Here is a 22,975-nt window from a genome sequence, read left to right as displayed (position 1 = left end):
TCCACCAGCTGCTCCGTGGGAGAAGGATGGGCAATCTCCTGTGTGATTTACTGTCTCTGAAAACCTGCTGGAGCACTAGTTGTGGGTCGGTTCTGACTTAATGGTACACAACAACAAGAGAGCAGATCTAAGGAGACCTGGTGGCAAAATGTGAACCACATTAAGCTTCTAACCAAAAAGTCAACAGTACATATCCACTAGGTGTTTTTAGTTCTTTGAAATTACTTGGTCTTAATGTACAACACCGTACCACAGTCACTTGTGGTTGCTGTGAGGCTGAACACTGTGACACTGATGTGTCAAATGCGTTAATGGTTGGCTACCCAATGCAGACAGAGAGTGGGGTGGAGCTCCCCGATTAAAACAAGCTTGGAAGGAGGAGTGTCATCCACTTCCATAATAGCTTGTCTCCGGAAACCCTATGAACCTGGAGAGAGGATGAAAGGCACGCACTGGTCAAGGACTCTCCTTTCATAGGGTCGCTATGAGTCGCGTGCGACTAGACGGCACTTAACAACAACAATGTGGAACAGTAAATGAGTGAAAACCCAACTTTTCTGTAAACTTTCGTTAAAATCACAATGTTATTATTGTGTTGTTGTTGTTATTGTGTACTGTTGAGTCAGAACCGACCCCATAGCTGACCTTCCAGAGTATTTTCAGAGGCTGTTAATTGCACAGAAGGAGATTTCCCATCTTTCTCCCATGGAGTGACTGGTGGTCTCGAACCTTTTATCTTCCAGATTACAGCACAGCTTCTTGCCACTAGGCCACCAGGGATCCTGCACAATAAAAAAAAAAAATGTTTTTTAAAAAATGATTTGATCTATGTTCTTGCTTTTATTCTAATTGTGGAGAAAACGTGCACAACAAAATACACACCATCTCCACAATTTCCACGTGCACGATTCTGTTGTGTTGGCTTCATTCTTCAACTTGTGCATCCATTCCCACTATCCTTTTTCCAAATGGTTTCATCACCCTAACATAACCTCAATGCCCCCTCAGCAATGATGCCTGTTTTCCAGTGGTCCCTGGTTTTAGTAGACCAAACACTAAGATAGCTGGGTCTTGAGACTTTCCATAAGAGAACTAGTGGTGAGTATTCCCAAGAATTCCGTTTAGAATCTTCTTCATTTATCCCATCTCCTCTATGATAGTGAACTTCACAGAAACCGGCTTCTTGGCCCTCAGGCTTCCTGCTCTCTTCTGCCCCCTCGTGGGTATCTACTAGTAAGACACCATGTATGCCTGCCTGTTGGGCGTGTTCTCCAGTGTGTTTCTCACGCTTCTGAAACCATTATTCAAAGTTTATTATAGCTGCTTTAAGAGCCTGGGGCTCTGCCAGAGCCTCTGAAAATCTAAGTGAAACTACTTACTCATTGGGAACCCTCTATGGGTGGCTGCGTTCTTCTCCCTCACATGCCCAGGCAGCTCTCTAAAGGGCGGTCACAGACACAGATGCTCCAGGATACACACACCCCGGCCCCATCACGTTTGTCCCCTAGAGACACTCATGGGGAACCCAGACAGACAGGCACAGAATTGCAGGAACAATCCCGCCACGTTTTAAGGAGAAAAAGAATTAACCAAGGTGCCCACCCACTTAAACACAAGGTTTTCTTAGCAACCTGGTATTTAAAAAAAAAGCCTTAATGTTGTGAATCTATACCTGGGACTACAGGTCTTCTAAATCCTGCCTGCCAGAGACCCCATTATGACCAGAGTTAGTGTTGAATCGGAGGCTGAACGAGGCCACCACTCTGTCGTTCTCTGGTGGCTTGCCATGTTGTTAGGGTGCTGGAAACTACGCTGCTTGTATTCAAATACCAGTAGGGTTATATAAAGTGGGCAGATCTTAGTGGCATTTCCATAGTAAGGTAGACTAGGAAGAAAAGACTGGCAACCTACTTTCCAAAATTAACCAATAAAAACCCATGGATAGCGACAAAATTTTGTCTGACACTGTGCCCAGACTCATTAACAACTTGCATTATGCTGATGACACAATCTTGCCTGCTGAAAGTGAGGAGAACAAGAGACATTTGCAGCAAAAGGTCAAGGACTATAATATGCAATATGGATTGAAGCTCACCATCAGGAAAATAAAGATTCTCACCACTGGGTCACCTGGCTTATTCATAATAGAGAAGAAGAAATTGAGATTGTTAACAAGTTCAGCTTGCTTGGTTTCACAATCAACACTCTTGGCACCAGCAGTCAGGAAATCAAAAGACAAATTGCATTTGGGAAAGTCTACTGTCAGGGACTCCTCTAGAGTACTGAAGAGCAATGATATCCTTCTGGAGACTAAGGTGTGCCTGATCCAAGTCATGGGCTTTGCAATTACTTGCTATGCATTAGAGAGCTGGACAATAACTAAGGACTATAGAAGAAGAATTTATACCTTTGAACTGTGGTGCTGGAGAAGAGTGTTCAACATACCATGGACTGCCAAGAGAACAAATACATCTGTCATACAGAGGGTGAAACCAAGCTGCTTCCTGGAGGCAAGGATTTTGAAGCTCTATCTCACATACTTTGGGCACATGGCCAAAAGGCTCCAGTCCTTGGAGAAGAACATCATGCTTGGAAGAGTGGAGGGACAGTGCAGGAAGGGAAGACCCAGAATGAGATGGATTGATTCAATGACTGGAGAAATGGGATTAGGTCTGTCAAAGATGATGAGACTAGTGCAGGATGGAGCAGGGTTCAGAGCTATTGTACACACAGTTGCTATAAGTCTCAGGCAACTAGATGGTACATAACAACACCATGCCCAGTAGGTTGGAAGGTGTGAAACAATAACCATAGCAACAGATCCCAAAAGAGATCACAAAGATGATGCTGAATCAGGCAATGCTTCTGTTGCACTTAAGGTTTCTATATGGAACTGGTTCAATGGCAACTCTCAATAAGTGACCATATTTAATGGGTAAAAAGAGTTGAACTGCCAACTCACAGGTGGGCTATTCTAATTCACCAGCTAATCCTTTGGAGAAAGATAGACTGTCTCTTTCCATGCCATTTTCAGTCCCTGAAAACCCACTAAAGGGTCAGCTATGGATCGACTAAGGCTTTTCGTATTGTGAGGTTTTTTGTTTGACCATTATTGACTATGAGCTTGGAAGGAGGGAGGGACAGCGCAAGAAAGGAAGACCGTGGATGAGATGGACTGACACAGTAAATGGGACAATGGGCGTAGGTGTGTCGGAGTCAGTGAGACTGGCTCATGACAAGGCAGGCTTCAAAGTTGTATCGCTATGAGACTCAGGCGACTTGATGGCACAGAACAACAACAACATCTATGAGCTGGAATCAACTTTATGGCCGTAAGTTTGTTTTCAGGTTCTATGTGTATATCTCACCTTCAGTGGCATGAAGTGTTAAGCATTGCACCACTAGCTAAAAGTTTGGCAGTTTAGACCCACTAGGCACCACCTCAGGAGTCAGTCTTGGCAATCTGCTTCCAAAAACTCAGACCTGAAAGCACTGTGGAGCTTGTCTACCCTGCAACACATGGTGCTGTCATGAGTGGACACCGACATGATGACACAACAGCACATCGCCTCCACAGTGGTGACCTCAAACACAGGTGGCCGGGAGGCAGAGCTGCGAGCCTTTCCAGATGTTTCCAAAAGACTGTGTTCACTCCATGCCTGTCCCATATGAAGCAGTGGTAGACTCCTCTGTGGGTGTCTGGGACTCTCCAGGTAAAGCAGAGTCATTTGGAAATGAGTGTTAGAGGAGCCCTCCTTGGCAACCTCCTCTTTACCTTCACTCCCATGGAAACCAGATTTGACCTCTTCTAATTAACTGGTGCCAGGAAACAGGTGGAGGCCTGTCTCAAGCGTGTCTCCTTGGAGTCGATGTTTCAGCAAAGCTTCGTTCCCAAACAGCTCAGTGCACCGACTGCCCCAGGGTCACTGATTCATTTTCACCCACCAGTTTTGTTATAGAGATATAGGGCTTGCCCTCCAACAGGGTGCAGTAGCCAAAGAGAGAGACTGAGTCATGGACCATCTCCAGAACTGACTACTGGACAAGCTTAAAAATCCTAAAGTGCCCCTTGAATGCAGGCCACCTCCCTCCCTTCCACACAAAGCCCACACTGCCCGCACTCACCTTTGGCCAGCAGACAGAGCTCTGGGAATACCTGGGGGGCTGCATGGAAGAGGCGCCTGCAGTTGCCTTGTGGAGGATGTTGGCATCCTTATTTCACGAGCCCAGCTCAGAGCTCCCTTCTGGGAAGCTCTTGCAGGTCACTGCTGGGAAGCTCTGACTTCTTGCCTCAGGCCCACAACCTCACCCGCCCAGGCATGTCTCAGCTCCTTCCCAAAGCCCAGCTGGATGCCCTGTTCTGGTTCCCCAGAGTGCCTGACCTTGTGAGTCACTATAGGCTACATATCTATCTACACCCCTTCCTACGACTGCTGGCTTGGTGGGGATGAGGCCATCAGGAATCAGGGTTCTGGGGCCACCACAGGCCCTCAGGAGTGGCAGGCCTGGAATGTTGTGCACTTTGAACCTGTGCCCAAAGATCTTATTTATGGAGACAGGGAGCTTGCTGGGAGTATGTTGATGGGAGCCTTTGATCCAAGGAGGAACGTGAACTCAAGGGGTGACTGGTTTGGGGGCTATCTGCCTCTTGGTCTCCTGTCACTCCTGGCAAGCTCAGGAGCACAGTCACCAGCAGGAGTGGATTTTTAAGAGCAGGTGGAGGTGAGAGGAAACAGCACTCTCCACTGTGAAGTGAGGCATCTACCCATTTTCAAAGTGAAAATGGAGGCACAAGCCAGGTTGGTCAGGGTTTCGTCGTGTGGCCCGGTCACATCACACATTCATTTAGTCCACAAGATTTATTGGATCCTGGCTGTATGCTGAGCCTCAGGATCACAGGGAGACAGCTAGCTCTGCCCTCCAGGAGCTTACAGTCTAGAAAGTTGGGCCCAAGGAGGCAGGAGGACCATATAGTCTTGCAGGGAACCTTGTTTGCTTAATGCTGTTCTTAACACTGATCTCTTCAACCATGCTCCACACCGCTCCCCCCTCCCCCAACATGCCACTCAAATCAGTGCCATCATCAGCTGGTGTGGTAAAAGTCTGAGTCACTGAACACCGTCAGGCTTGTAGGCTGGGGCGTGAGGGATAGAGGCACATGCTCCGGCCTCCCATGAATGCTCTGAGGATTCCCAGAAAATGGCTGCGGGGGTCCCTACTATTTCTTAGGCACCCATTACTGTGATCTAATGCCCCTCTCTGAGCTTTCGTACCCACCTAACTTCCAAAGAGAAGACAATCTCAGGTTTATATAAGCTACTTCAGGTAACCTGCCCCAGTGAGAAGGAAGTGGTTGGCAAGACAGAACAGAGGAAGGTGTTTACATGACCTGCTGCCACCCTCTGACTTCCTGCTCTTCCAGGACATGGGTCTGTTCACCTCTCAGCACCTTCTGTGCACTTGGCTGGGGCCCTCCAACTCAGCAAGTGCCCTGGAAACCACAGGGCCAGGCTCCCATGCCACACCTTCTTCACAATCCACGACTATGGCTGGGTTGTGGTGCATAGGTGCTTGCATTCAGTATTCAGGCATGAAAGCCTTCCCAAGACTACCTAGCTGGGCTCCTCCCCCTCAGCCGTGCTGCCTTCCCCCCAGGGATGGGAGGTTTGGGGAGGCAAGGTCCCTTCATGGAAGTAATGGAACCTCAACCTCCCTGGCCCCTGCTTTGGTGACCTCCAGAAAACTTTGGGCCTTGCTGCTTTGTGCCTGCAGGCTCCCGAGCCGAGCTGTCAGAAGGAAGCCCCTCTGGAGACAGTGACCGGTCAGAGTCAGGGCACATGGCTGCACCTGGCCCAGGTGAACTCCCGGCCCAGGCTTTGGGCTGGTGCCAGCGCTAGGACAGGTGCGTGGCACTCCGGGAAGCTGAGGCTGGTCTAGTTCCAGAATCACCTCCACCAGCTGGAATTGGGGAGGCAGCGTCACCTCCTCTGCTAGCCTCAAAACCCTAAGTTGAAGTGTGCAGATAGGGCCTCCTCCTTGCGTTTCCTCAAAGCCCCTCGCGGCCTTAAGTCGGCCATGCAGGTCGAACGGCCATGCAGGTCGAACACGCACTTCAGGCCTGGGTGTTGGTGTGGCCTGGTGTCTGGAAACAGCAGCCATCACAGGGAACTTTCTCCAAAACTGCAGTGCGCCTGGTCCCTCGAAGTTCCCAGGGTCTATGGCACTCTGGTGGCACAGTCCACAGCAAGTTGAGCCGTTAACCTGGAACTCCCAGGGTCCGAGAACCAGGTGGGAGTTACCATGGCCGCCAGAGGCCAGGTTCGCCTGCAGGCGCAAGTTGTGGGGGCGCAGGGGGCGAAGGTGGCGGGGCTGTGGAGGGCGGGTGGCTGTACTCCCCCGAGCGCCCGCCGTTGGGAGTGGCGCTGGCTGCCCTCCGCCGCAGGTGTTCCAACAGGCGCGCGCTCACATCGGGCTCCAGGACGTGGCAAGCGGGCAGGACACGGGCCAGACGGGCCAGGCAGGCGCGGTAGCCCTCGCTGAAGCTGTCGGAGGGCGCTGCGGAAGGAGAGAGAGGCGTGAGCTCACGCTGGTGAGCGGGGGAGGGCAGGCAGACGTGAGTGCCTCGCAGGCCGGGAAAGGGGTCACTCACCAGGCGTGACCGCCGGATAAGGAGATGTAGGCAGCTCCTGCAGGAAGCGCACTGTCATTTCCAGGATGTCCGCCTTTTCCAGCTTTGAGTAGCGGGAGCTCTGCGTCCAACCACGAGTGAATGGGGCCGAGAAAGGAACAGTCAGGACAGAGATCTCGGGCCAGTCGCCCGGGGTATTACGCTCTGACTAGGAACTGGGTTCCCTGCGCGCGCGTCGTGGTCTGCGAGCGATCCACGATTTAGCGCCAGCCTTGCTGGGCTCCACCTCGGGCGCTGCGCGGATGCCCTGTCCGGTCCTGTAGGTAAGGGCGCCCTGCCCACCTGCCCTGCTCGGCCCCCAGCCTGCCCGGTACGCGGAGCCCCCACCGCCCAACACTCACCTCTTTGCCCAGCAGCGGCAGGATTAGCCCCTTTAGCTGACTCAGGCTCTCGTTGATGCGCGCGCGGCGGCGCTTCTCCAGTAGCGGCTTCAGGCTCTGCGGGCGGAGAAGCTGGGGTTACACAGTTCCCAGAACCCAGCCTGCTCCCCAGACGCTCGGGCCTTCCTCCCGAGTGCCTACCTTGCGCAGCTCCGCCGCGTCTCCGGTCCTCCGCGGCAGCCCCATGTGCAGCAGGCAAGCGCAGGCGGCCTGCTCCGTGGAGATCTGCTCCTGCCGAACGCGGCGCACTTATCGAGGCGGTGGGAGAGCCCGGGAGAGAGGCTGGAGGAGTGGGAGCCGCCGCCGCAGCCGGGCTTTAAGTGGGCGACGCCCGCGCGCTGCGCCTCGCCTTGCCCCGCCCCGCAGCGCCCCAGGGTCCAGACGCCGCCTGCTCTCGACTTTGCCCCACCGCAGGGAAGGGCGGTGCCCCGAGGAGTCCACTATTGACCTTCGCATCAGCTCTGCGGTGGGATTGGGCGCATGGGTCGCAGATGTCCACCAAGCACACGTGGAGTGCCGGAGTTGCCGGAGGCCTGGGGTCACCCCCGGACACAGGTGGCAAAAGGGGCCGCGGCCTCTCACTTCCGCTCCCTGCTCATACGAAGAGCTCTTTGGAGAGAAGAGAGGGCCGCCCCTTCTTCGTTCTTTTCCCACATTCCGGCTCAGCACGTCCTCTGAGTTCTGACCTAAGACAGCACAGGGCACTTGGCACAGGACCAGGCCTCTTGGCGCTTCCAGGGGTCCAAGAATAAGAGGTGAAGAGGGAAGTAGAGGCCTCGCTGGACCTCCACGTGTAATGGACTGAGGCTGAAGTAAGATGGGAAACTGAGGTCCGGGGAGACCTGGTCAGGTTCTCGCTGCTGGGGCCTGAGTGGAGAGCCCCCCGCCCCCCACCCCACCCCCACCCCGGGCCCTAGGACTTCTGTCCAAGGCTCTAAGAACACCACAGAACCCTGCGCGCAGTTCCGCCGCCCTTGGTTTCGGATAGAGAAGCTGATGTCCAAGCGAGGCGACCCAGGACAGACAACTCTATTAACCCCCCGAAGTCATTTGCGTTTCAATCAGCTCCAGCTCTGGGTTCCACCCGCAGGACCTTCAGGGCTCCAGGGACCCGCGGGCGGGCGGGTGGGCGGAGCTGGGCTCTGGCTTCGCTCCCGGCGCCGGTCCCGCCCCCACAGCCCGGCCCGCCTCCGCGCCGCGTGGCCGTTGCCGCTGCAAACAGGTTAGGCGTCCCCCGCCCATCTGTCCCCTCCCCCGGCCCGGCTGGCGAGGCAACGGCTAGTCAGTGGATGGCACTGCGGACTATGGGGCAGACTTGCGGCCAGACTCACGGAGCCCGGTCGAGAGGAGGTGCAGAAGAGGGGCGGGGCCGAGGCTGGCGCTGTCCAGGGTGCTGGACACCCTTCCTTTTAATCCACTCCTACGGCTCTCTCCCCTAAAAGGGAGCCTAAAGGGACCAGCGTGCTCACCAAAAGGGAAGAACCTCAGGCCACGTATTCCTCTCTAGCTCATGTTAAAAACAAAACAATAATGCCTAACCACATATCCCTTTTAAAATTAAAATTAATAATAATAAAAATTTTAAAAAAGAAGCACTGAGGGAAAAAAAAACACACCAACTGTTGTTGTGTATTGTGAAGTCAGAACCGACCCATCGCGGATCCTGCAGCGGGTTTTCAGAGGCAGTAAATCGCATTGGGCTGTAACAGAGTAACTGTTGGATTAGAACCAAGTGCCTTAGGGTTGACTGCGCGACTTCTTATCACTAGGCCACCAGTATTCCCTAAAACATCGAGCTGCCAAAAAAAGTCATCTAGCCAGTTCCCACTCATGTCGACCCCATGTATGTCAGAGTAGAGCTGAAGTCCATAGGATTCTCAATGGCAGTTGACTTGGTATGAGCTGTTATCTGAAAGGCTGATTGAACCCATCCAGTGGTTGCAAGGAAGAAAAGTCTGGCCATATATTCCCATAAAAATTCCAGCCTAGGAAACTCTACAAAGCAGTTCTACCTCACAAACAGGGTCACCATGAGTGGAGAAACTCCATGACAAATAACAACAGTGGACAGGAGTAGATGTCTTGGCCTTTCTCCCAAAGCACCGCTGGGGGGATTAGAATACTCTTTAAGTCAGTAGTGGAAAACTGGCTCAGTGATGCAGCTTTGTTGTTATTGTTGTCATTGTTAGGTGCCCTCGAGTCGAGTACAACCTATAGTGACCCTATGAATAACAGTTCTGGCCCTGTTCTATCCTGTGCCATCCTCACACTTCCTAACACATTCCTAGCCCACTGTGGCTATCATCAATCAATCTGGTCGAGGGTCTTCCTCTCCTTCATCAACTCTCCACCTTCCCAAGCATCATGTCTCTCTCCAAGGAAAAACCCTCCTAGCAACATGCCCCCAGTATGGGAAGTGAAGCCTCATCATCCTTGCCTCCAAAGAGCACTCTGGTTGCACCCTCTCCAAGACATGTTAGTTCTTTCAGCCATCCATGGGATGTTCAGCACTCTTCTCCAACACCACAGTTCAAAGGCATCAATTACTTTTCTGTCATACCTAATTCATTGTCTAGCTCTCAGAAAGATCAAGGCTTGAATCAAACACACTTTAGTCCTCAAACTGACATCATTACTCCTCAATAATTTGGAGAGGTCCCTATCTGCAGACTTTCCTAGTTTCCTGATTTCCTGACTGCTGGTACTAAAGGTGTCAATTGTTTATCCAACCAAGATTAAGTTCTTGATAGTTTCAGTATTTTCTCTGTGTATCATGATGTTGCCTATCTGTCCAGTGGTAAGAATCTTTGCCTTCTTCACACTGAGATGCAATCCATATTGAAGGCTGCATTCTTTGATCTTCTGCAACAACTGCTTCAAGCACTCCTTATTTTCAGCAAGCAAGATTGTGTCATCTGCATAACTCAGGCTATTATTGATGCGTCTCCCTTCAATCCTAATGCCACATTCTTCTTTATAGAGTCAAGCTTCTCAAATAATTTGCTCAGCATACAGATTGAATAGATATAGAGAAAGAACACACCCCTGACATACTCCCTTCCTGATTTTAAATCATGTTGGAGAGGGTGCAGCCAGAGTGCTTTTTGGAGGCAAAAAATTATGAAGCTTTGCCTCGCATACATCAGACATGTTGCTAGGAGGGCCTAATGTGTCAAAAAGTGTGAAAATGGCACAGGATAGGACAGGGTTCAGGTCTGTTGTTCATAGCTACTTTGAAACAGAGAATCATATGATGTACTTTACTGGGAATGAAAAACAGAGGAAGAATGGTGTTGCATTTATAGTAAAAAAGTCAATTTCAAGTTCTATCCTGAAATACAATGTTGTGAGTGATAGAATATGTCCATACACATACAAGGAAGGCCCACTAACTATTATTCAAATATACACTCCTACATCCAGAGCCAAAGAGGAAGACATTGAAAACTTTTACTGAATTTTGCAGTCCAGAATTGACTGAATATGCAATCAAGATGCATTAATTGGAATGCAAAATTTGGAAACAATGAAGAACGAATGATCTAGTTAGTCACAATTTATCTAGCACCTATTATATGCTAATCCCAGTACCCAGCTCTTTAAGATGCTCTCAGTTAATCGTACAGTTATTATTGTGTGCCTTTGAGTCAAAATCAACTCAGAGCTGACCCTCCAGTAGGTTTCCAGAGGAGTTAATTGCATGGGAGAAGATTACCCATCCTTCTTTCATGGAGCAACTCATGGATTTCAGTCACATGCATTTGGGATTATAGAGACGCTTCTTGTCACTTAGGCCACCAGAGCTCATAGCAAACCTAATTATAAGAATTTAATAATTAACACATTTAGCCTGGCAAGGCACAAGGGATGCCTGGTCCCTTGTGGTCCTGCATCTCATTCATAGTTGAGCCCAGGATACCTGTGGACCAGCCTTCTCCCATTATTAATTATTCAAGAACTCAATAAAAGGCCAGTGTGGATCACTCATTGGTGCCCCTTGAAGCCCCTCCTATCTGTGCCACACAGATGACTCACTCATACCCCTATCTGTAGCCCACTCTGCAACAATGTCTTCATCCTCAGGGACAGAAGAGCCTCAAATCATGTCCAGGAAAAGGGGCTGCAGGAGACAGCTCCAACTAGAACATTGTCCTCCAGTGCCGTAGAGAGACACTTAAAAGGTTGAGAAATGTGAAGTCCTTTTTCAATGCCTATTATTTCCTATTTTAAGATGTCTATCCCAATCATTTCTCCACTGTAGTAGAGCACTTGGAAAAGTAACCCCCTGCTCCCCCAATGGAAGGGTTCTGGGTTGTTATTTTGTTGTTATTGTGTATTCCTTTGTTGCTTGTTACTCTGAAGGAAGATTTGGAGCCCAAAGAACTTAGCTGGAATAATTGTCCCAGGTGAAGTTTGGGATGTGACTTTAAACATGGGTCTGGGGCTATCAAAGGACCCATTTATACAATATAATAATCAGCCTTTGGGTACAAGGGGGACATTGAATCTGCAATCCCTGCCCTTGGAAATCACATGAGAAGAAAATCCTAAATATGCATTTTTCATGCAACCAGGCTGGGTAGGAAGGAATAAGTCCCCCACAGAGCCTAGGAAAGGCTCCCTCAGCTGATACTTGGGGGTGGGAGAGAGCAGAGGTGCTCGAGATGGAGGGAACTTCAGGTGCAGAGGTCCTGAGAGGTGGAGAGCATGGCAGAGCCAGCTGGAATGTAAGCTTTGCTCCTGTTCATTTAAGTCAGCTTGCGCAAGGTGCTTCAAAACCCCAAGCCTCATTTGCTCTTCTGGGAAATGTGGAGAGCAGATGCACCTTGTTCAGAGTGTTGGCATGGGATCGATTATGCATATGAACCTTGGTCCCATGTTAAGTCGTAGGACTGGTTGGAAGGTGTCATCTACTCATGTTTTTGTTTTTGTTATGTGCCATCGAGTCACTTGTGACTCACAGCAACCCTATGTACAAGAGCCCTAAATGCCGTTCTATCCTGTGCCAGCCTTGCCGTCTCAAACACACTCATTCCCACCACTCCACTCACGGAACTGATCCATCTCATCGAGGGTCTTCCTCTCCTGCGCCGTCCCTCCACTCTCCCAAACATGATGTCCCGCTCCAAGGACCAGTCCCTCCTTGCAACATGCCCAGAGTATGTCAGAGAAATCTTCAGAATCCTTGACTCCAAGGAGCATTCTGGCTTCACCCTCTCCAGGACAAAGCTGTTTGTTCTCCTAGCAGTCCATGGTATATATTCAACACTCTTCTCCAGCACCACAGCTCAAAGGCATCAATTATCTTTCTATCAACCCTAGTCACTGTCCAACTCTCTGATGCATAGCATGTAATTGCAAAGACCATAAACTGGATCAGGCACACCTTAGTCTCCAACCTGACGTCATTGCTCTTCAGTATTCTTTAGAGATCCCTCACAGCTGACTTTCCCAATGCATTTCGTCTCCTGATTTCCTGGCTGCTGTTACCAAGAGTGTTGACTGTGGAGCCAAGTAAACTAAAACTGTTAACTATCTCAATCTCTTCACCATCCATACTGATGTTGCCAATTGGCCAACTGGTGAGAATCTTTGTTTTCTTGATATTGAGCTTCAATCCATATTGAAGACTGCAGTCCCTGACCTTCTTCAGCAAGCACTTCAGGTCCTCCTCAGTTTCAGCAAGCAGGATTGTGTCATCTGCATAACGCAGGTTGTTGATGATACTTCCACCAATCCTGATGCCACATTCATCCTCATACAGCCCAGCATCTCTGATGATCTGTTCTGCATACAGATTGAAAAGGTATGGAGACAAAATACATCGCTGATGGACCCACTTCCTGATTTTGAACCATCCAGTGTCTCCCTGTGACTCTAAACTGTATCTCTCTCTCTCCCCACCTCTATTTCAGTAGTAGCATGTCCTTCTGATTCCTCCGGGTAATATGTCCACAGTACATGAGATTAATTCTTGCCCTCTTTACTTCAAGGCATTCTGGAGTTATGTTTTTCACCACCACCTTCAGTGCAACTAGGCACATGTGCCATGGTTGCTGGTGTGTGTTTTCTAAGGCTGCTGTGGAGGAGCTGAGGACAGAATGTACGTGAGAAAGGCCCGAAAAGCTGGCAGGAATGGTCTAGAAAGAAGGTTCCCAACAGGGGTAGGTCTTCTATGGAGATATCCTTGGTGGCATGGGGTTTTGGAGGGGTTCGCTTGTACCTGGCCAGCATGATAAAGCCACATGATAGATGGAGGTGTCCAGGACCAGGGAAGCCGCTTTGAGGGTGGGGAGTTCAGTTGTGCAGGCACAGGGAAGGATGCCCGTGGCTTCTCACTGTCCAGCGTCACTGCCAGTGGCTCACCTGTAGGATGCGCTCCTTTCACTCGCTCCCCTGCGGAGGGCGCCTGTGGCTGAGTGTGAGGAAACAAAGCTGCGCAATTGGGCTGTGAACGCCTGCTCTCAGCACTGAGGCTGCCGGGGGAGGGAGGCATCTCTTCCGGTTCCTTGTCCACAACCACCCCACCGGGCAGACGCTCCAGCTGCCACTTACCGTAGGAAGCGAGGCTGGAAAGACACCTGGCCACGCCGGAGCACAGTGGTTCCGGTTAGGTTAGAGGCCAGACTCAATTGCCATCGCGTTGATTTCGACCCACAGCCACCCTCCATCGGGATTCCAAAGTTATAAATCTTTTTATGAATTTATTTTTTATTTTATTATTTTTGTGTGTGTATACCGTCAAATCGGATCTGTGGTACAGGAGGAGATTGCCCCTCCTTCTCCAGCAGAGCATCTAGTGGATTCGAATAGTGTTCCTCTGGGATTGCAGTGCAGCTTCTTGCCACTAGGCCACCAGAGCTCCCTTATAAATCTTTTTTTTAATGGAGATTTTAATAGAAGTTTATAGATAACTTGGATTTCCATTCATTCATTGTAGCACATTTTCCTCCTTGCTCCCCTCTCCCCAGTTCGCTTTACTATGCAGCTCTTATTCTGGGCTGTTGTCATGCAAATAATATCTAATAAGATATTCCTTTTAAGCAGTTGTTTGGTAGTTTTGGTGGGTTTGGGGTTGGTTTTTTTTGCTTGTTATGCGCCCTCAAAACTGATCTGAGATTGCCCCTCCTTCTTCAGCGGAGCATAAGGTGGTTTTGAATCAAGCACCTTAGGGATTGCAGCACAGCTTCTTGCCACTAGGCCACCAGAGGTCCCTCCTTTTAAGCAGTTCTTACCCTCATCTGTTTCAATACAGTGTACATTATTTATCCCCTCTTTTCTTAGTTTACCCCCAACCTATGTCAGTCCTATTTTATAATAATGACATTATGCACCGAAGTTATAAATCTTAACCGGAGGAAACAGCCCTTCTTTCTCCCGTGTAGCCCAGATAGGTTCGAACCTAACCCTTTACAAGCCTTTTGGCTGTCAGCGCACCGCGTTAAGCATTACCAAGTCCATGGTGCGCAGCGCCACCAGGTGGTGGACCAAGGGGATCGTGTCAGCTGGACCAAGCATTTCCAGCGCCACCCTCAGCTGGAGCTGGCTAGGCGCTGGGGGAACCCAGTTAGTCCCGGTTGGACTCTCACGGACTCCAGTAGGTGCGAGGAAGATGGAAAAGGCAGAGCCGCATGGTGTCAAGGTCACTCCTACAGTCCCTCAGCTCCCATCTCTGGCTGTTCTAACCACTGTACCTGCGCAGTGTCTCTCTCCAGCTCCTAGCTGTGACCAAAAGCTGCACGTTGGCTGCTCCTCCTTCCAGTGCCTTCCCACCCTCCTGGCTCCGGTCATGGCCTCTGCTGCTCCCTGCTCCAATATTCTTGCTGTCTCTTCTCCTAGCTTGATAACCACAGATGCCCAGGCCCATGATTGAATTCGCCCCTTGGGTACACTAACCCTTATCATTCTCCCAGACAAAGCCAAGCTTCCCTTTTCTTTCTCCCCAAGGGACAGCCCTCAGGCCTGGAGGGACTGAAGAGGTGAGAGGACTCAGGGTTCCCTGCACTTATCTGGGACATAGAGGCAGAGCCCCGGGGGATTCCTTAGGCCGGGGATTCATAGCCTTCTTCCTCCTGTCTGGGATGAATGTCCCTTCTTACCACTCAGACCCCGGCCCCAGGACACCTGCTCAAGTGGCTGTGCCTCTCCTGACTGCCTTCATAGTCCCCACAAATCACTGTCACCTCCTTTCTCTGTACCGGAGACAGTTGCCACTCTCTACTATTGCAGTCGTTGTTTGCTTTGGCTTGTGTCCCCAGGGCCAGGACAGCATAGAGTGGGCACTCCTTGATGAACGAATTCCACACCCAAAGGCCTCGACAGCTCCCCAAGTTTTTCTAATCAGATTTCACAACCCTAGGACTCTCAAGGTGGGTTTTTTTCCCTTTTCAATATTTTTTATCCTTAATTTCAATGAAAATATAGAGACTTTGGATTTCCATTCATTCATTGTTGCACTTTTCTCCCCTCCCAAGCCTCTCCCCTAGTACACGAACTTCTTGAAAAAGTAGAAGAAAAATTCTATCATTGTTTTACAATCCCTCCCCCTAGGTCCACTCCACCATGCAGCCTTCGCTCTGGACTCCCATCATGACAAAAATACCTAATCACATAGCCCTTTTAAACAGTTTTCTCCCTCATCTGTTTCAATGCAGTATACATTATTGAACCCATCTTTCTCAGTCTCCCCCTAGGCCCTAGGTCAGTCCTGTTTTACAACAGTGGCACCATGCAGTATTTGTCCTTTCGTGACTGAGATACTTCATTCAGCATAATGTCCTCCAGGGTCACCCATTTTGAACAATATTGCATGAGTTCCTTGTTTTTCAATGCAGCATAGTATTCCATTGTGTGAATATACCACAGCTTCTCTATCCATTCGTTTATTGATGGCCACTTAGATTTTTTCCAACTCCTTGCTATTGTGAACAAAACCGCGATAAACATGGGTGTGCATGACTCTCAAGTTTTAAATGAAGCAGATTAGACTCTCAAGTTTTAAATGAAGCAGATTAACAGAGAAGCGCCTCCTCCACCGCTCCGCTTTTCGTTTTCTATTCAAGGTGCTCTTGTCTCTGTCTCCATAGACCTTTGCGAGGATTGTCCGCAGTTTTAAGGTCGCTCAGTTTTCCAGGCGCGTTCCAGCCCTCCTGTGCCCCTAGATTTCCAGCGCCCGGAGTTTTCCGATGCCTTAAGTCCTCCTGGGAGCCTCACAGGACTTACAGGGTGCGGGGCGTGGCCAAGCCGACGGCGGGGCGTGGCCAAGGCTACCGCGGGGCGGACCTGAGACTTAAGCCTGGTGCCTGCAGCAGGAGGTCTGGCCTCAGACCATAGTGGAGGCTGAGCAGAGCGCATGAGAGAGCTGAGTTGAGGCTGGGCCGACTTGGCCCGCCTCCTCTGCAAGCGGAGCCCCGACGGTCGAGCACCCGGCTCCTCTGTCCCCAGGTCTCCCCCATGGCGCCCCTGGAACTGCACTGAGCACGGGGTGGCAGCCCACTGGAGGCATCATGGCCTTGGAGCTGGTACTGCAGGCGACGCGAAGGGGTGACTTGGATGTACTTAAGACCCTGCACGCCTCCGGTAAGCTGAAGCTCTCGCTGCGCGACCAGCTGGACGCACTGCCCATGCACCACGCGGCCCGCGCCGGCAAGCTGCCGTGCCTGCGCTTCCTGGTGGAGGTGGCCGCCCTGCCCGCCACGGCCCGCGCCCGCAACGGCGCCACACCGGCCCACGATGCCGCTGCCACCGGCCAACTCTCTTGCCTGCAGTGGCTGCTCTGGCAGGGCGGTTGCGAAGTGCAGGTGAGTCTGCAAGTTACCTGGGTGCCTTCCGTCCTGGAACCTTGAGCAGCTCAGTGCTTGGTAAAGTTGGGTACCTACTGGGCCCAGAGGGGCCCTGCGTGGAGCACCTGCCAGAGGGCTTTGCATGGGTTAAGCGTTCTGGCACAGGCCCGGGGGAGCCCTTGGACGCTTCCAAGAGCTGAACTTGGTGATAAATTGGTCCTCCCTGTACCAACATTTACAAAATACCCAGGGTTGACAACATTATTCTCCAAAGGCCTGTGGGAATTGGGAGTACATAGGACCCAGGCCTTCTAAATATCAGGTCTGGAGGGAAGTGGGCAAAGTCTTCACTCAGGCCTGTAACTGGGTGCTGGGGAGTTCCTCTAGACCTAGGCTGACCCCTGACTTCAGGTCTCCCAGGCCTGAGCTGCTTCTCCATCCTCCCCAACCTATCTTCCTGTCGTCAGGCCCGTCTGGTCTCTCTCTGTCCTCACCTTGGGTCCACCTGACCCCTCCTGAGCTGAAGGAGGAGGCAGGTCAGGCTGCACAGTGGCTGTGCTGCCCAATACTTGTTGGAACTAGAGCATCAAATGGGTACAGTGGAGCTGTTGCCTTTCCAGAGCTGCCCATGGATGAGGAGCAACAGCCAACAAAGCCACAGACTGAAAGCAAACTGGGTGGCACCAGGGCTACTGGGTCACGCCCCAGAGAGCGACAGATGCTGCACAGGCTGGGTGGTGGGGAAAGGCCCCTCTGAAGAGTGACGCCCAAGGGGAGTCTTGACTGCTGAGAAGGAGGTGACCAGGTGGCAGACAGAGTCCTGAGCACAAGGAACAATAAGTGCAAAGCCCTCAAGCGTGCAGGCTCTTACTCTGCAGGAGGGACAGCATGGGGTAGAGCAGGTGGCCACGGCCTCCCAGGCCAGGTCCTGTGAGGTCAGGTAGGCTAAGGTTAGGAAGAGGACTGATACTCTGGCTGATGGGGGACGCTCGTGGAGGAAGATCCAGAACTGATTGTCTACTTAAGACCACCAGCTTAAGGGGAGGAGTGCCAACAATATATATATAGTCATCATGAGTTGGAGTTGATTTAGCGGCAATAGGTAGTTTCAAAAGGAGGAAAGAGGGGTGCCTCTGAGCTGGCTTGTTGTGCTTCAAAGATTCCACCCCCACCTTCTGCTCTCAGGAAGGCAAGGCCCCCTCCCACTCTTCCTGGGAGATGGTTTTTTATCTCTTGGCAGGCCCTGTTATCATGGGTTCCTGGTTACATGGTCCGTGCCCAGTCCTGGGGGTGTGAGAATGGCATGTTCCTCCCTGAACAGTGTCCAGCCCTGGCAGGAAGCCCTTTCTCCTCCCTGGACCCCAAGTTCAGCTTTGCCCAGAAGCCTCCGTTGCCACTGCAGAGGAGGTGGGGAGAAGCGGGCAACCTTGTATCCAGCTTATCAAGACCCTAGCCTTCAACTCCCAGTGGGCTTGGGTGTTTGGGGTGGAAGTGGAAGTGTGAGTGTGATAGTATTGACCTTGACTCCAGGCCTGCACAGCCCAGAGAGATAAGCAGCTTTAGATTCAGGCTCCCGTATGCTGGCTCCGGGGCCTGCAGAGCTAGTGAAGCCTTGGGGACAGGCCGGAGTCCGTGGGTTTGTGGGCATTCCCGCCCCGAGATTCAGACCCACAGTCTGTGAGGCCAGTGGGAAGAAGGGCCTTTCTGAAGAGCTGGGGCCAGGACACACTTCACCCTGGTTCCCCACAGGTCCTGCTCACTTCTGGGTAGCCCGCGGTGCTAAGCGGATAGACTAAACCCATTTTCGGGTCCTGGGCAGGCTGCCTGCGTGCAAGGGCCTCAGCCTCAGCTTCCTGTGGGCCGCTGGTGCTCAGCCTTGTCTTGCTCCTTGCCTCCTCCGAGGGGGAGACTCTGTCTACTTACTCTGTCTCAGCCTCACTGAGCACTCCCAGTGGTGCCCAGGCCCACGTGTCTGCTTTGCTCCCTTGTGTCTTTCAGGAGCCTCATAACTTCCCATCCTGTGGCATTTGGCTCAGGATTTAGCGCAAGGTCTCTAATTAGTTCCTGTTGCCCCCACAGTGCCCTCCCTCCGGTCTTCTTTCTCTTCTCATCACACAGTGTCCACTCCCTCATGGCTACCTCAGCCTTTCCCCTGTCCAGCTCCCTGCCACCTCTGTGTCATCCCACGTGCTTGACATGGGGGTTTGTGCTGTTCCCTAACCAGTACCCACCCTCCCAAAGGCACTAGCCTCAGGCTCAGACTTCTGGGTCCTAGAACTCAGCTCCTTAGCCAGGTGGCTTACAGCACTAGCCTCTTTCAACAGCCCCACACCTGAGGCTCACAGATGACTTTGTGCTCAGAATTCTGGACCTAGACCATCAGCCTCACCCATCAGGATGCCTTGGGGGTTAAAGCCCCTGCCATTGGCTGCTTCTAACCCACACTGTAAAGTCTTCCCACCAGTGAAGCTTCCTCTTCCACAGAGTCAAGAACACAGTCTAGTCCCTGTGACCAGGAGCAGGGGCTCTGCTAGAAGGACTATTCTCGGCCCTGAGGTTGGGTTCTTAGAAGTGCCATCCACATAACAGAGACTCTATTTCCATGTGACACCTTGGGGAGCAAAGAACAAGGATTGAAGCTGGAGTGTCAGGCTGGAGTAGCCCCAGTAGCCCACTCTTTCTGGTCCTGCTAAGCCCAGCGATCTGTGGTCACCTAATCATCCGTGCCTCGTTATAAGCATTTGGAAGCATGGTGTCAGTTCTGGAATAGAAGAAGCTGCTAGCACCAAGAATGTGGATGAGAAAGCAGACAGAGAGCAGGGCCGGGATGGAACAAGGGCTGAGGCAGACGTGAGGGGTGGATACAGCGTGACAAAGATGTAAATCCAAGTTCAGACCTGTGAGTATCTAAGTACCAGGCACTGTGCCTCTGGGTCATCATCTGAGGGCTTGCTGCCAGCTGGGCACAGCACAGGGTGACCTGCTGGCCTCAAAAGAACCCAATGGCAGGGATTTTGAAGACTAAGGGTCAAAAGGGTTTGCCCCACAACAGGCAAAGGAGTCAACCCCCAGATCAACTCAACTTCCAAAATAATTGTCAAATGAGGCTTGGCCTCTCCACCAATGGTGAGCAGAGAAGACATACCACCCCAGAGGCTCCTGGGAGGCGGGAGGGGGTGTGAACCAGAGATGGTGGCAGGGGCAAGTTTTGCACTAACTGCTCTCCTCCCACAGGACAAAGACAATTCTGGTGCCACAGTCTTGCATCTGGCTGCCCGCTTCGGCCACCCCGAGGTGGTAAACTGGCTGCTGAATTATGGCGGCGGGGACCCTACAGCAGTCACAGACACGGGAGCCCTGCCTATCCACTACGCTGCCGCCAAAGGAGACTTCGCCTCCCTGAGGATGCTCGTCCAGTGCTACCCTGAGTAAGGACCCCCTCGGGCCTTCGGGGGGGCGCCTAAGGCCAGAATGACATGCCCCTCTAGTATTACAAGAAGTGACCACTTCCTGTGGTCCTCACCGTGTCCAGGGAGCCGGGCCGGAGGTAGCTCCTATTTTAGCTCTTATCTTGTCCCTTCCTTGGCAACCCTCCGGTGGCTCCCCACGGTCACTTGCCCCAGAGCTGTGCAAGCAGGCTGCCAGGGGCAACTTGGGGGGCCTGGCCCCAGGCCAAGAGCATGATTCCCTCCAGGATCTGACCAGCTCCCTGCAAGGGGCTCTCTGGAGCTCAGGCCTGGGCCAATCTGCAAAGCTGGGGGAGAATGGGCCTGTCACATAGGGAGAGGAGGAGCCATGGCAGTGGTCAAACTCCTTATTCAGGTCCTCCTTGCCCTGCCCAAACCCTGTACCCCTTCTCCTAGCAACAGAAATCCCTGGTTAATTCCACCCATAAGCTCTGGTTGTTTATTGTCATTATATGCCATTGAGTTAACTATGACTCATTATGACCCTTGCACATTAGCTCTGAACCCTGCTCTATTCTAGTCTCACTGTCTTTGACACACCTACCCTCTCATCCCAATTGCTGTGTCAATCCATCTCATTGGGGTCTTCCTCTCCTACATTGTCCCTCCATTTCTCCAAGCATGATGATGTCTTTCTCCAAGGACTGGTCCTTTCTGGCCATGTTCCCAAAGTATGTGAGACAGAGCCTCAAAATCTTTGCCTCTAAGGAACAACTTGGTTTCACCATCTCTAGGACAGACCTGTTTATTCTCTTGGCAGTCCATGGTATGTTTAATATTCTCCACAACTCAAAGGCATAGATTCTTCCTCTGTAATCTTTCTTCATTGTGGTGGTTCACATTCACCAACTGCTGGGCGGGAGAAAGATGGACAATTTCTTTCTGTGCGTTTCGTTGTTGTGTACCAGCCATTGAGTTGGAACTGACCCATAGCTGACAGCAGTTCTGACTCTACAGTGCATAGCAATAGCCCCGGAAGTCCCTGGCTAGGCCATGGAGTGCCTCTAGTGGATTTCCTGTGGCCCTCTCAGCCCATCCCTATCAGTCAGGTGAGGATGGGGCACCCAAAACTCCCAGCACCCTTGGCAGAAAGATGAGAGCTCCCCAGGACAGAAGACATACAGGATGTGACTCACATATACAGGATGGGACAGCTGCCTAGGCCGACCTGAGGCCATGGGGACCCATGGCCACAGAGCCATAAGCTGGAATGAGGGCTCTGACCAGAGTCCCTTATTACACAAAAGGAGAAAGAGGTCCCAACTTGAGGGGTGGAGACAGCTTCCAGGTGCCACTCCTGAGGGCACCTGTGGGGACCATTGAGGCCGGCTGCTGCACTGCCAGGGCTAAGGTGACTGCAGCTGGCAACCTCTTGGGCCAGGAACACTAGTATGAACACAGGGTTCCCCTCACACCCACCAAGCGAGGCTCCAGTGTCCCTCGGCTGGTTCTGCCCTCACAACAAGGGGTTACCTGCTTTGTTAAGCTAGATGCCAAGAGGGGCTCCAAATAGGCAGGGGTTCTCCTCCCAACCATGTGACTCAGGTGTGAATTCTGGCTTCTAGTCAAGTAAGTCATTGAGTCTCATCAGAGTCAGGGGTTTGGAGAAGGGATCTAGAGAGAGACCTTTGAGTAAAGGTCCCAACCTGGAGCCATCAGGACTCTGGGGGGGCTCTGTCACTGACCCTGAGGCAAGACTGTCCAGGTCCCACCTGGTGATTCCAATGCCCACATCTGCTCCTGTCCAACTACCTCGCTGAAAGTAGAGGACGCCAAGATCTTGAGGGAAGACTGTCTTCGCACAGCAAGGAACCCTCTCTTCAAACTTAATGCAATCAGGAAACCACCATTGACGACAAGGCACTCTTAGCCCAAATAGTGTGGCCTGTGGCCTGGAAGTACAATGTGAGATCTGACGAGAAAGGTGAGGACCCCTAGGGGATCAACAGAGAAGTTTGGGGCCTAGGGTAAGCCAGAGTTCCTTGTCAGCTGAAGCCCCAGGTTTTAGAAACCATGGAACACCCATGTGGGCTGAAGGTCCAGGGGACTCCAGCCCCCTCCCAGGCTGTGTCAGATGCTAGATGTGATTGGCTCAGTGGCCAGATGGCTCAGGCTGATGGCCTGCAACCCCCCACCAGGAGTGGTCATGAATCTCAGGGAGAAGGACAAGAGACTTGGGCTTTGTCCCTGCAGTAGTGTGTGGCCTGGCTGATAAGGAGGTGTTTTTGTGTGATTGCCAGGCTGGACACAGGCAGCAGGTGGGGCAAAACTGGAGGAGAGGTTGCAGGGCAGGGGGGATGAGGGGCTTCTAAGGCTTTGTTGCCTCTAATCTTGGGGAGGAGGGGTGTCTCCCTCAAGCTTGGGAGCATGCAGGGTTGGGGCTGGGGAGGATCTCCACAGCAGAGCTCAATCCAGGGACCTTGGGAGCACTCAGTGGCTGCAGCTCTGTGCTCTCGTGCGCCTCCAGCCTGCTGTGAATCGCTGTGAATTATTCACAAGGGCTCAGCTCTCTCCCTGGTGGTGGGTGAGGGAGGAAGAGCTCCAGTACAGGTTGGAAACTTGATGCCGCCCAGGGAGGCCACAGGCAGCCATGGCCACGCAGTGACAAGGTGCAGAAGAGGTAGAGGGCTGGCCAACCTCAGAGGGGCAGCTGCTGCC

The 22,975-nt window shown here is 51.9% G+C and overlaps 2 protein-coding genes across 2 annotated transcripts in view; one reads left to right on the top strand and one right to left on the bottom strand.

Moving 5' to 3' along the window:
- Positions 1–6,295: 6,295 nt before the first annotated feature.
- HES2 (hes family bHLH transcription factor 2) lies at positions 6,296–7,254 on the bottom strand. The gene is made up of 4 exons (XM_006885793.1): positions 7,210–7,254; positions 7,030–7,125; positions 6,650–6,749; positions 6,296–6,555 (listed from the first exon to the last, which is right to left on the bottom strand). The coding sequence occupies exons 1-4, from the start codon at positions 7,252–7,254 to the stop codon at positions 6,296–6,298; spliced, it is 501 nt and encodes a 166-aa protein (XP_006885855.1).
- A 9,320-nt stretch (positions 7,255–16,574) lies between these two features.
- Positions 16,575–22,975, top strand: part of ESPN (espin) — a 49,094-nt gene continuing 42,693 nt past the window's right edge. Inside the window, exons 1-2 of the mRNA XM_006885792.1 lie at positions 16,575–16,868; positions 20,085–20,278. Of these exons, the coding sequence (XP_006885854.1) occupies positions 16,575–16,868; positions 20,085–20,278 (488 nt within the window). The remainder of the gene's footprint in view (positions 16,869–20,084; positions 20,279–22,975) is intronic.

Source organism: Elephantulus edwardii, unplaced genomic scaffold (genome assembly GCF_000299155.1).
Source record: "Elephantulus edwardii isolate Elephantulus edwardi_28Jun2011 unplaced genomic scaffold, EleEdw1.0 scaffold00045, whole genome shotgun sequence".
Lineage (NCBI taxonomy): Eukaryota > Metazoa > Chordata > Mammalia > Macroscelidea > Macroscelididae > Elephantulus > Elephantulus edwardii.
The sequence above is the reverse complement of the archived record's forward strand: the minus strand, read 5'-3'. Positions and strand labels throughout refer to the sequence as shown.